The 13,894-nt window shown below is 40.3% G+C and overlaps 3 protein-coding genes across 3 annotated transcripts; all 3 read left to right on the top strand.

The window, feature by feature from the left end:
* LOC122832496 (extracellular calcium-sensing receptor-like) lies at nucleotides 1-3,661 on the top strand. Its single transcript, XM_044119312.1, has 8 exons — nucleotides 1-98; nucleotides 441-735; nucleotides 818-1,107; nucleotides 1,271-1,563; nucleotides 1,923-2,128; nucleotides 2,254-2,475; nucleotides 2,562-2,685; nucleotides 2,763-3,661. The coding sequence occupies exons 1-8, from the start codon at nucleotides 40-42 to the stop codon at nucleotides 3,659-3,661; spliced, it is 2,388 nt and encodes a 795-aa protein (XP_043975247.1). The 5' UTR covers nucleotides 1-39.
* Nucleotides 3,662-4,914: 1,253 nt separating this feature from the next.
* Nucleotides 4,915-8,525, top strand: LOC122832495 (extracellular calcium-sensing receptor-like). The gene is made up of 8 exons (XM_044119311.1): nucleotides 4,915-4,988; nucleotides 5,381-5,675; nucleotides 5,780-6,069; nucleotides 6,220-6,515; nucleotides 6,807-7,012; nucleotides 7,111-7,332; nucleotides 7,419-7,542; nucleotides 7,621-8,525. The coding sequence occupies exons 1-8, from the start codon at nucleotides 4,930-4,932 to the stop codon at nucleotides 8,523-8,525; spliced, it is 2,397 nt and encodes a 798-aa protein (XP_043975246.1). The 5' UTR covers nucleotides 4,915-4,929.
* Nucleotides 8,526-9,933: 1,408 nt separating this feature from the next.
* LOC122832493 (extracellular calcium-sensing receptor-like) lies at nucleotides 9,934-13,642 on the top strand. Its single transcript, XM_044119310.1, has 8 exons — nucleotides 9,934-10,031; nucleotides 10,402-10,696; nucleotides 10,800-11,089; nucleotides 11,237-11,532; nucleotides 11,891-12,090; nucleotides 12,209-12,430; nucleotides 12,540-12,663; nucleotides 12,744-13,642. The coding sequence occupies exons 1-8, from the start codon at nucleotides 9,973-9,975 to the stop codon at nucleotides 13,640-13,642; spliced, it is 2,385 nt and encodes a 794-aa protein (XP_043975245.1). The 5' UTR covers nucleotides 9,934-9,972.
* Nucleotides 13,643-13,894: the final 252 nt, after the last annotated feature.

Raw genomic sequence — 13,894 nt, 5'->3', positions numbered from 1 at the left:
GACTACATCGTTGGAGGTGTTTTCTCAATCCATGCCAACATGCACATGGTAGATAATGACTACACCACAGCTCCAGAGCCTCTCAGGTGCACCGGGAGGTTAGTAAGTGAGTAGAGGGTGGAAATTATGTTGAACTGAACAGCTGAGCTGTTATGTTTTTTCATCATTGACATAGGCTGTGATCATTTGTCTTAGTTGACTTTTTCTGTTGTAAAATTCTGTTTTAAAACTTTGAAAGTTTGTAATAACTTTAAAAGAATGAAAACAACCTATTTAGGGTTGGGTTTTTTATTAAAAAGATGGTTCCTAATCTTTTACTTTATACTGAGGTGTACTGCATTGGTCAAGCGACATTTTCTTTTGGATTGCTTTGTAGCAACACATCAAATCACTTTGTCTTTTAAACGCGAAAGCTACACATTCATACTTTGTGTGTGCAGAATAGACCCTCGTGAACTGCGCTTCTCTCGTGCGATGATCTTTGCCATTGAGGAAATAAACAACAGCACAGAGCTGCTGCCCGCTGTGAAACTGGGATATCAGATCCACGATTCTTGCGCATCTGTGCCTGTCACTGTGCATGTGGCGTTTCAGCTAGCGAACGGCCACGACTCTGTGTTTTACACAGCTGATGAATGCTCTCAGTCTGGCGCCGTAATGGCTGTTATTGGGGAATCTGGATCCACTCCATCCATCAGCATGTCTCGTGTTATCGGGTCCTTCAAGATCCCTCAGGTGAACAGCTTCTCTGCCTAAGGAAATCGTCTCTCTCCTGTAATGGCTACGCACATGAGCTTCATTTGCTTTTTTGTTTTAGGTGAGCCACTACGCCACGTGTGCCTGCCTGTCAGATAAGAAGCACTATCCGACATTTTTCAGAACCATTCCCAGTGACCAGTACCAAGCTGACGCCTTGGCCAAGCTGGTGAAACACTTTGGCTGGACTTGGATTGGAGCTGTCCGGTCGGACTCGGATTATGGAAATAACGGCATGGCAGCTTTTCTTGAGGCGGCGCTCAGAGAGGGGATCTGTGTGGAGTACTCCGAATCCTTCTATCGGACCAACCCGCGCAGCAAAATCCAAAGAGTCGCTGACGTCATCCGGAGGTTTCTATACTTGCTGCATGTATACATTGTATTGAAGTGTTTCAGCAAATTAGACAAATATTCAATTAAAGAAACTGATTTGCCCCATGTGATTGCAAAAAAAAAACCTAAAACAAAACTAGACTGCTATATGTTATATAATACATTCATAATTTCTCCTCAGATCAACATCAACTGTAGTTGTGGCATTTGCAGCTCCAGGCGACATGAAATTTCTTTTAGAGGAGCTGGCTGAAGACCCCCCTCCGCCTCGCCAGTGGATTGGAAGTGAGGCCTGGGTAACGGATCCACACCTGATGAGTTTCAGTTTCTGTGCGGGGGCAGTCGGTGTAGCCATTCAGCAGTCAGTCATTCCCGGTCTAAGAGATTTCCTTCTCAACCTTTCTCCCCAACAAGTGGCAGCCTCTTCAGTGCTGTCTGAGTTCTGGGAGGATTCATTCAACTGCAAGCTGAAAAGTGAGACAGTTTACTTGTATTTTTCTGAAAAGTAATTGTACTAAGCTCCCTAAAGTGATTACCTGTTTCAGCGTTTGCAACCCAGAACATGTTTGAAGAGAAAAATGGTCAAATTACTATTAAAACAATACCTTATTATTATTTTTTCTATTGAACCCCCCCAAAAAACTTTGAATCTTCTTCCATAATAATTCAGCAAAACATTTTAAACTACTCAGAATGAGATGTTTCTTACATGTACAGGGATTAATACCACCTTTTAACATTGCAGATAAAACATCATGAGATCTTACAAGACTCTCTCAGAAAGTTTTGTTGCATTTTTGATAAGATTTGGTTTTATCTTTCCATGTCATTAGGTTCTGATCCAGACAAAAGGATCTGTGACGGAACGGAAGACATAAGAAAACTCTCTAACCCGTACACGGAAACATCTCAGTTAAGAATCACCAACATGGCATACAAGGCTGTTTACGCAATAGCACACGCTATTCACAATGCAGTTTGCCAGAAAACAAATGAAACCATACACTGTGACAAACACATTAAACTGGACCCAAACCAGGTCTGTTTCAACAGAGAGTGATTTTAAACAATTTCTTTGACGATAGATTCCTCATTATTTTTGTTACAAGGCATTTAAATGCAAATAGTCTGTTTCTTTCCCCTTAATGCTGTGTTGCTTCACAGGTTTTCTCAGAGCTGAAGAAAGTAAATTTTTCTAGAAATGGTTATCATGTATCATTTGACCCTAATGGGGATCCGGTGGCTTTTTATGAGCTGGTAAACTGGCAGAAGAGTGACAGCGGAGTTATTGAACTGGTAAAAGTGGGATATTATGATGCATCACTGCCAAAGGGCCAGCAGTTCCACATCAACTGGAACATAACCTGGTTGGAGGACAGCACTCAAGTAATGGGACAAGAGAGAAACGTTTAAACAGATAAACCTTTGGTTCATTGTTGATACTTGAGAAGATCATTTGTTTTGTGATACAGGTTCCAGTGTCAGTTTGTTCAGAGAGTTGTCCTCCAGGAACTCGTAAAGTGTTGCAGAAAGGAAAACCAATCTGCTGCTATGACTGTATACCATGTCCTGAAGGAGAGATCAGCAACATGACAGGTAATGTTAAACATTTTTAAACACCACCTTGACAAAAATACAATTTGATTAACAAATGTGTTTGCTTTATATTTTAGATTCCCCTGATTGCTTCCCGTGTCCCAGAGAGTTCTGGCCAAATCCAAAGAAAGATGCTTGTTTCCCAAAACCTGTGGAGTTTCTTTCCTTCGATGAAGTTCTGTCAATCATCCTGACTGTAGTCTCAATCAGTGGAGCCTTTCTGGCCATTGTTACGGCAGTAATTTTCTTCCATCACAGAACAACTCCAATTGTCAGAGCCAACAACTCTGAGCTGAGCTTCCTGCTGCTCTTCTCTCTGACTCTGTGTTTCTTATGTTCATTAACTTTCATTGGAGCCCCCTCTGAGTGGTCCTGCATGCTGCGGCACACAGCGTTTGGCATCACATTTGTTCTCTGTATCTCCTGTGTTCTTGGCAAAACTATAGTGGTTCTAATGGCCTTTAAAGCTACACTTCCTGGTAGTAATGCTATGAAATGGTTTGGTCCTCCACAACAAAGATTGACTGTAGTATCTTTTACATTTATTCAGGTTATTATATGTATCATTTGGTTGGTTGTGAGTCCTCCCTTCCCAGTGAAAAATCTGACCACCTACAAGGAGAAGATCATCCTGGAATGTGCGTTAGGCTCTGCTGTTGGTTTCTGGGCTGTGCTCGGCTACATCGGCCTGCTGGCTGTGTTTTGCTTTGTGTTAGCTGTTCTAGCTCGGAAACTACCTGATAATTTCAACGAAGCCAAGATGATAACCTTCAGCATGTTGATATTCTGTGCAGTCTGGATCACCTTCATCCCAGCTTATGTCAGCTCTCCTGGGAAATTTACTGTGGCTGTGGAGATATTTGCTATTCTGGCCTCCAGTTTTGGACTGATACTGTGTATATTTGCTCCAAAGTGTTTCATCATTTTGTTTCAACCAGAGAAGAACTCCAAGAAATATTTAATGAACAAAAAGTAAATATCCCTATCAAATTGTTTGGAAACAATATGGTTGAGTTGTTTCATGGCAATATGTCAACTAGCATTTACATTTGTAAGCAATATAAATGTTAATATATGTCTGAATTCACTGCTGTCAATCTTGACTCGTACTTAAAGACAACAACCAACACCCATCTACAAAATATACCATGACTAAATAGTTGTTTGTGTAAAACATTAAGCCATAATCATCAGAACTACAATAAAGACTTGGAGTTGTCACAATGTGTAATGAATCTGTATAATTCTTGACTTTTTCAAATAGGTGAACATTTTTACAATATTTTGACTCTTCTGCTACATCCCTGAATGTCTTTGACCATGGTACACTGGAAATGTTTCATTATTAAATAAAAAGGATTTTGTCTGAAATACAAACAAAACTTTCAGTGAGAATAAACTTTTTGATTTCTTCAAAAATAACAAACCTAAATCTGCCAGGGGTATGAATAATCTGGGGATTAACTCTAAGCAGTTCTGCCATGACTGTCAAACTTCTTGCTCTGTGACGTCTCAAATTTTAACCCCTGAAAAGGTACATTTGGCACTTGATAGTTTATCAAAATTAAAGCAATAAACCCCCTTAATTGTCTGAAAATGAGCAATGCACATAAAGCAGTAGGTACAGACAGTAATTCCCGACTGCCTTTTAAACTAACAATGTGAAGACAATGAAAAAAATAAAAGGAATAGCCTCACAACTTTTCAGAAAACCAGAGTTTCCTTTACACTGTCAGACTTAAAGTTTTATGCTAAGAATCTTAAACCTCACAAAGCAGCGATATGTTCATAAAACGAAGGTCCAGTCACATTGCGGATTTGATCAGTGTTAACACTTCAGCAACAAAACAAAGACGTACAAAGAAAAAACGTAAACATGAAGGTCATCCAATTAAAAGCCTTGATTTCAGCCTATTGTGCTTCGACATTCACTCCAGTCTCCCGCGACAAACAGCGAACGCTATATAGAAAAGCTGCAACACGCCTTCATGCTCTTCAGGGATGGGAGTCTCAGCTTTGTGTCTTGGCCTGGCATTGGCTCTTAGTCTGCTTGATGTGAACATGATTGTTGGTCTTGTTGAATCTGTCAATAGCCTGGAAAAATCAGTGGGTCTTCCATCCAGCGATGCTGGTTTGATGGCTTCGCGGTCTTCAGTATGCACCCTGCAGGGTGCCGCTCATACGCCCGCGTTCTCTGAGGATGGGGACTACCTCATCGGAGGCGTTTACTCTATCCACCACAACATGCACACACTGGACAACAACTACAACACAGCACCTCAGACTCTAAGCTGCACAGGGAGGTTAGTAAGTGAGGAGGTGGAAATGATGCTAAATTCTGGTTAAGTGATTTTTTTTTGTATGGCATACAAAAAAAACTCAAAACTCAACTTTTATTTATTTTGTATTGTATAAAAATGCATCACATGTATTTTCTTATTTTAATATGACGGCTGTTCTATCAGAGCGAAATCATCACTTGTGAAGGTGCCTTGATTTCTTCCTGTAAAACAAAGCGCTTATATGAACATTTTTTAAAAATGATGAAATAGATACATTAGGATTGATTATTAGAATGTTCACATCGTTTTGAACTTTGCAATGACATGTATTGGCCAGGCAACATTTCTATGCATAATGTTTTGTAACAAAATGCTTATTATCCTTGTTCTCTTTATTTCTGTTGTGTGTGCAGGGTGGACCCCCGCGGTGTGCGCCTCACTCGAGCAATGATCTTTGCCATTGAGGAGATCAATAACAGCACGGAGCTGCTGCCAGGAGTCAAACTCGGATATCAGATCCACGACTCGTGCGCCTCCGTACCCGTGGCCATGCATGCAGCAATTCAGCTGCTAAACGGCAATGACTCCGTGTTTAATTCAGGCGACAACTGTTCTCACTCTGGTGTGGTGATGGCTGTCGTTGGTGAGTTTGGATCCACGCCGTCCATGAGCATATCGCATGTTACGGGACCGTTTAACATTCCCCTGGTAAATAATTTAGATTTTTGCAAAATGAAATATTCTGCTTCTTTGATTGTCTTTATAGGCTTCATTGTTTTCTTAATTTTTCTGGTTTTCTTTTCTTTTTTTAGGTGAGTCCCTACTCCACGTGTGCCTGCCTTTCAGATAAGAAACAGTATCCCAATTTTTTCAGAACAATTCCCAGTGATTATTACCAAGCTGACGCCCTGGCCAAGCTGGTGAAACACTTTGGCTGGACTTGGATTGGAGCTGTCCGGTCGGACTCGGATTATGGAAATAACGGCATGGCAGCCTTTCTAGAAGTCGCACTCCGAGAGGGGATCTGCGTGGAGTACTCTGAAGCCTTCTATCGGACCGACCCGCGCAGCAAAATCAAAAGAGTCGCTGATATTATCAGAAGGTTCCTGTGTGGCCCACATATGCTCCTTGCATTGATGTGCATCATCAAATCAGATAAACATTCTCTTAAACCAAATTATTTCTTTTATTATAATTGATTTAAAAATAAGCGATATATCAGTTTGCATTAATGCATTTTATGTCTCTCCAGGTCAACATCAAAAGTCGTGGTGGCTTTTACAGCAATTGGAGACATGAAGATCCTGTTAGAGGAGTTGGCTCAGGAGCCTCCTCCGCCTCGCCAGTGGGTCGGAAGTGAGGCCTGGATAACCGAACCACAACTGCTGAGCTACACTTTCTGTGCGGGGGCCATCGGAGTTGCCATCCAGCAATCTGTCATCCCCGGCTTTAGAGATTTCCTCCTGGATCTCTCTCCCTCAGAAGTGCGTGGCTCGTCAGTGCTGACTGAGTTCTGGGAGGATGCGTTCAACTGCAGCCTGACAGAAAGTGAGTTGTTGATTTTGTTGTTGCCGTTTTTTGGAAATGAGCATATTTGAAACCCCAAAAGGTCCACATGTTGCTTGCTTCTTTTTGAAAAAATGTGGATCATCTGTGTTGGAAAAACATAGCATGACTTAAGTGAAGTATAAGAATGTAAAATGAGGCATGTCAACGCAAACGTTTTAACCTGCGTGGAAAAAGTTTCATGTAGAGTTCAAGCACTTTGTGAGATGATGAAGAACTCTGCAGAGCAAGAATCTAAAACTATATGTCTGGATTCTTTTTCTGTATTTTTAGGCGACCGTACATCCAAAAGAATGTGTAATGGAAAAGAAGACTTGACGACACTCCAGAGTCCGTACACCGATACATCTCAGCTGAGAATATCGAACATGATGTACAAGGCTGTTTATGCAATAGCACATGCTATTCATAACGCTTTGTTTCAAAAAGTAAATTTCACCCTTCTTCAAACTGGAGTCAAAAGACTGGAGTCAAAAGAGGTCTGGGAATCAAACACTTTATTGAATTGAAATATCAATCTAATGAAAAATGCTTTACTTTAAATCTTCTGATATTTATCGCTTTGCAACTCCAACAGGTTTTTACTGAGCTTAAGAAAGTCAACTTTTCCCAAAATGGTTACCATGTGTCATTTGATGGGAATGGGGATCCAGTGGCTTTTTATGACCTGGTGAACTGGCAGAAGAGTGAGAGCAGAACAATCGTTCCTTTAACGGTGGGGTTTTATGACGCATCGCTGCCAGAAGGGCAGACTTTCCGTATCAACAGGAAAATAACCTGGGTCGCAGGTGGCACTCAAGTAATGATAAATGCTGAAGCAATACAAATGTGTTGTGCTACTTCTGAAATTATTTTGCTCAAATTTGCACATTTTCTCTGTTTCAGGTTCCAGTATCAGTTTGTTCAGAGAGTTGTCCTCCAGGAACTCGTAAAGTGTTGCAGAAAGGAAAACCAATCTGCTGCTATGACTGTATACCATGTCCTGAAGGAGAGATCAGCAACATGACAGGTGAAGTTAAACATTTCTAAACACCAGCTTGGCAAAAAATATCAATGAATTCACAAATGTTTTTGCTTTACATTTCAGATTCTCCTGATTGCATTCCATGTCCAGGAGAGTTCTGGCCAAATTCAAAGAAAGATGCTTGTTTCCACAAACCAGTAGAATTTCTTTCCTTCGATGAAGTCCTGTCAATCATCTTGGCTGTATTTTCTGTTGGTGGAGCCTTTCTGGCCATTATTACAGGAATGCTTTTCTTCCATCATAGAACAACTCCAATTGTCAGAGCCAACAACTCTGAGCTGAGCTTCCTGCTGCTCTTCTCTCTGACTCTGTGTTTCTTATGTTCATTAACTTTCATTGGAGCCCCCTCTGAGTGGTCCTGCATGCTGCGGCACACAGCGTTTGGCATCACATTTGTTCTCTGTATCTCCTGTGTTCTTGGCAAAACTATAGTGGTTCTAATGGCCTTTAAAGCTACACTTCCTGGTAGTAATGCTATGAAATGGTTTGGTCCTCCACAGCAAAGAATGACTGTAGTATCTTTTACATTTATTCAGGTTATAATATGTATCATTTGGTTGGTTGTGAGTCCTCCCTTCCCAGTGAAAAATCTGACCACCTACAAGGAGAAGATCATCCTGGAATGTGCGTTAGGCTCTGCTGTTGGTTTCTGGGCTGTGCTCGGCTACATCGGCCTGCTGGCTGTGTTTTGCTTTGTGTTAGCTGTTCTAGCTCGGAAACTACCTGATAATTTCAACGAAGCCAAGATGATAACCTTCAGCATGTTGATATTCTGTGCAGTCTGGATCACCTTCATCCCAGCTTATGTCAGCTCTCCTGGGAAATTTACTGTGGCTGTGGAGATTTTTGCTATTCTGGCCTCCAGTTTTGGACTGATACTGTGTATATTTGCTCCAAAGTGTTTCATCATTTTGTTTCGGCCAGAGAAAAACACTAAAAAACATTTAATGAATAAAAACCAACACTAACGTGACACACAAAAATTGTTTTATTTAACTTTTTAAAAAATGTTTCGGTAATTAGATTTTTTTTTATCAGTGGACTTTCTTGTTATTGCTTTTTCACACTAAAATGTTTCAGATGATCAAAAATAATACTGGTAGCTTCAAAACAAACATAATAACAGTTTGTTTGAACTATCATTGACAAAATGCTGTCGTCAATGCTAATTTAATTTAGGTTTAAAATAACTTATCTAATCCACTCTGAACAGATGTGATAAAAACTGTGTTAATTCACGTAGGAGGTCACAAAAGAACACAGAACAGCATTTAAAAGTTTCCAAATCTAAGTTGCCTTATTTAAATTATGCGTTTGTATTTGAGCTATTAAAAAAGAAAAAAATGGCCTCCATGAAAGAGTTTCAGTTTGAAAAGCATTAATATGAAACATTGAAGTGTGAAAACAAAACCAAGTGTCAAGAAAAATATGTAAGGGGAGAAATCATTAAGTCTTGATCGAGTCAAATATGTTAGACCAGATATTGCCAGTTATCATATTTATCTTTATTTCCTAGTAGTTTAAAATGTTATCATTGTCAGGTCCTGGTCTTTTATTGGATATGTTTGTGTGAAGCAAAGAAAAAAATAAAAACTACACATTTAAAACTACTTGAACTTTTCTCTGTTGCGTCACTTCATTAAAACTTCACGCAGGTTAGTAACATTTGTGTGAATAGAGGTCGTAGATCTTCAGATGTAGAGAGACAAAGGACAAAAGCTGGGTAGAGAACCAGACTTAGTACGTCTCGCTCCAGTTAAAGTTAAAATAGATGTCTAAGAAAATACACAAAAATAAAGTGTTTGGTAACAGGGATACGCAAGTACTGAGTAACTGATTGAAACATCAGTCATTTAATATTTAGAAATGATATCAGCAGAAGGACAAAAAGATAAAGTTACTTAAAAATGTTTTGTTTTTTTTAAAGAATGAAATGAAAATAATTTATAGAAATAACATAATTTGTTTTCCAAGTCAATTTCTTCCACCATAAACTAAAACTCATAGGAAGCAGAATATATTTGGATCAGGGTAAAATATACATTCTAAATTATGTCCAGTGGTTTCAATGGAAACGTTACAAAGAGACAAAATAAGCAGGATACGGATGTGAATGGGGAAGTAAACACACGAAGCACGCCCAATTAAAAGACTTGTTGTGGAGCCGTTGTGTGACGGCGTCCTTTCTCAGGAAAGAAGGTATAAAAAAAGACAGAACACACCTTCCTGCACTTGAGGGATGGGGATGCTGGCTCCGTTTATGGTTCTGGGTCTGGGTCTGTTGGAGGTGAAGTCAATATTGGCTCAGAACAATTCAGCTGGTCTTCCAGAGAAATGTAGCCTGCAGCTCGTTTACCTGCGTTCTCCGTGGACGGGGACTACGTTATCGGCGGCGTTTTCTCCATCCACAACAGCATGCACACGCTGGAGAACAACTACACCACAGCACCCGAGTCTCCCAGCTGCTCAGGGAGGTCAGTGTTTTAGACCAAGTGGATTCCGAAGTTAAGTTCTTGGTAAACTAAAATGCTGAAAATGTTTCAGTGCTTTTAAGAGATGTGAAATAAATCCCACACTTTTTTTTTTTTTTTTTTTTTAGTTATTGACTTTTACATCAGAATCAAATAAGATTTAACTGTAGTATGTATGTGTAAAGCACTGCTCATCATCAGTAACTTCTAAAAACTAGGCATTAGAAGTAAACGATCAAAGTTTTTCATGTTTGCAGTGTGTCAAGTGTGTGGAGGGATTTTAAATTCAATTGGTCAGAAAGTCTTTTCTTGTGTGTTTTACTTAGGTTTTGTAGTCATGTGGACGCATGTTGAACATTGTTTCTCTGTGCAGGATAGACCCCCGTGAAGTGCGCTTTGCTCGTGCAATGATCTTCGCCATCGAAGAAATAAATAACAGCACGGAGCTTCTTGCCGACGTCAGTCTGGGCTATCAGATCCACGACTCGTGCGCCTCGGTGCCTGTGGCTGTGCATGCAGCATTTCAGCTGTCAAACGGCCAAGATCCTGTGTTTTATGGGGGTGACAATTGCTCTCAGTCTGGAGCGGTGATGGCTGTTGTGGCTGAGTCCGGGTCCACGCCGTCCATCAGCATATCACGCATTATTGGGTCTTTTAACATTCCACAGGTAAACTGTTTGTATTTTGGACACATGCAATGACCCTGTGCTGCTTTATTTGTTACATTTAAGAGTTTGGATTGCTTTTTTTGTTTTGTTTGTTTTGTTTTAGGTGAGCCATTACGCCACGTGTGCCTGCCTATCAGATAAGAAGCAGTATCCAACGTTTTTCAGAACCATTCCCAGTGACCAGTTTCAAGCTGACGCTCTGGCCAAACTGGTGAAACACTTTGGCTGGACTTGGATTGGAGCCGTCCGGTCGGACTCAGATTATGGAAATAATGGCATGGCAGCTTTTCTAGAAGTCGCACTCCGAGAGGGGATCTGCGTGGAGTACTCTGAAGCCTTCTATCGGACCAACCCGCGCAGCAAAATCCAAAGAGTCGCTGATATTATCCGGAGGTTTCTGTAATTCCTGCTTGTATACATTGCATTGATGTCCATCAGCAACCTTTACAAACGTTCTTCGAAATACAAGTGGTCTATATTATTTTTCTAATAAAAGGTGTGATGTGTTAGTTAAAGATGATGCATTTAATGTCCCTCCAGGTCCACGGCAACGGTTGTGGTGGCATTTGCAGCTATCGGAGAGATGAAGCTCCTGCTGGAAGAACTGTCACGGGATCCTTCTCCGCCTCGTCAGTGGATCGGAAGCGAGGCCTGGTTCACTGACATGGATATGTTACGTTTCACTTCCTGTGCTGGGGCCATCGGAGTGGCTATTCAGCAATCTGTCATTCCTGGATTTAGAAATTTCCTTCTGGATCTGTCTCCCTCTGAAGTGGCTGCTTCCCCGGTACTCTCTGAGTTCTGGGAGGATGCCTTCAATTGCACGCTAAGAAAAAGTGAGATTTTTCAGGTTAATTGCTAATTCAGTACACCTAAGTCCTCTTTTCAGACTTTTGTGATTACCTTATGCTTGTAAGGTGTTGGTTAAATGTGGGAGAATTCACATTTCTACCAGCATAAAGTACCTTTATGGAAAATATTCAAACATAATCTGGTATTTTGACTTGAGTTAAAATATTTTTTTTCAACTGACTAACAGTATTTATTGTCGTCTTAGCCATCAATCATACCTATCATTCTCCATGAAGGCTGAACAGATGAACAGAATGTGATTAGTTTATAAAGATATAAGAACAAGAGTAAGACTGATGAAAATGAGCTTCAGCATTTGCCTCCCTTTTCTTCTACCTTTAGGTGGAGATACACAAAAGACAATGTGCAACGGACAAGAAGATCTAAAGACACTTAAAAGTCCGTACACTGAAACATCACAGTTGAGAATTACTAACATGGTGTACAAAGCTGTTTATGCAATAGCTCATGCTATTCAAGCCACACGGTTTCAAAAAACTAATTTCACTGCTGACAAATCCATCAGGCTGGAGTCTGAAGAGGTTTGGGGGATTTTCAGTGTTTACCAGTGATTTAGCTTTTCTGAACTGAAATATCATAATTATGGTAATACATGTACCTCAATATCTTTCCATCTTTATCCCTTTGAATCACACTCAGGTTTTAACGGAGCTCAAGAAAGTCAACTTTTCCCAAAATGGTTATCATGTGTCATTTGATGCGAATGGGGATCCAGTGGCTTTCTACGAACTGGTAAACTGGCAGACGAATGAGAGAGGAGCCATTGAGCCGGTGACTGTGGGGTTTTATGACGCATCGCTACCAGAAGGCCAGAAGTTCAAAATCAACAGAAACATAACTTGGGTGGAAGGCAGCTTAGAAGTAATGACAAAAGTTTAACTATTTAAATGTTGTCTAGATGTTTAGCTAAAGTTGCATAACATAAATATTTTGTTTTTAAACTTCTATTTTGTTTGTGTCTCTGTTTCAGGTTCCAGTGTCAGTTTGTTCAGAGAGTTGTCCTCCAGGAACTCGCAAAGTGTTGCAGAAAGGAAAACCAATCTGCTGCTATGACTGTATACCATGTCCTGAAGGAGAGATCAGTAATATGACAGGTAAATTCAATTGGTTTAATGAAAAACTGCATCAACTGAAAATATTTTTGTAGTAAACTGATTTTATACATGTCTTTCAGATTCCCCTGATTGCTTCCCGTGTCCAGGAGAGTTCTGGCCAAATCCAAAGAGAGATGCTTGTTTCCCAAAACCTGTGGAGTTTCTTTCCTTCGATGAAGTTCTGTCAATCATCCTGACTGTAGTGTCAATCAGTGGAGCCTTTCTGGCCATTGTTACATCAGTGATTTTCTACCATCACAGAACAACTCCAATTGTCAGAGCCAACAACTCTGAGCTGAGCTTCCTGCTGCTCTTCTCTCTGACTCTGTGTTTCTTATGTTCATTAACTTTCATTGGAGCCCCCTCTGAGTGGTCCTGCATGCTGCGGCACACAGCTTTTGGCATCACATTTGTTCTCTGTATCTCCTGTGTTCTTGGCAAAACTATAGTGGTTCTAATGGCCTTTAAAGCTACACTTCCTGGTAGTAATGCTATGAAATGGTTTGGTCCTCCACAGCAAAGAATGACTGTTGTATCTTTTACATTTATTCAGGTTGTTATATGTATCATTTGGTTGGTTGTGTGTCCTCCCTTCCCAGTGAAAAATCTGACCACCTACAAGGAGAAGATCATCCTGGAATGTGCGTTAGGCTCTGCTGTTGGTTTCTGGGCTGTGCTCGGCTACATCGGCCTGCTGGCTGTGTTTTGCTTTGTGTTAGCTGTTCTAGCTCGGAAACTACCTGATAATTTCAACGAAGCCAAGATGATAACCTTCAGCATGTTGATATTCTGTGCAGTCTGGATCACCTTCATCCCAGCTTATGTCAGCTCTCCTGGGAAATTTACTGTGGCTGTGGAGATATTTGCTATTCTGGCCTCCAGTTTTGGACTGATACTGTGTATATTTGCTCCAAAGTGTTTCATCATTTTGTTTCAGCCAGAGAAAAACACTAAGAAACATTTAATGAACAAAAACTAATTGTATCATATTTCTTCACACAACATAGAGGTGACCATATGTTATCCATGTTTGTTACTAGACAATTGGGTGCACTACACTTATTTCTTCCTTTCTGGTTACACTTCAATAAATATTAAAACCAAAAGGGTTTGGCTCAGTCATTTCTTCATGTAATTTTATGAATTTCATAATAGTAAAACTTCCATAACAAGAACATTTTCCATACAAATAAGGAAATTGATTTTCAAATTTAGTTCATTGATCTTGGAT

The sequence above is a fragment of the Gambusia affinis genome, linkage group LG06 (assembly GCF_019740435.1).
Source record: "Gambusia affinis linkage group LG06, SWU_Gaff_1.0, whole genome shotgun sequence".
Lineage (NCBI taxonomy): Eukaryota > Metazoa > Chordata > Actinopteri > Cyprinodontiformes > Poeciliidae > Gambusia > Gambusia affinis.
This window is presented reverse-complemented; position numbering and strand designations above follow the sequence as displayed.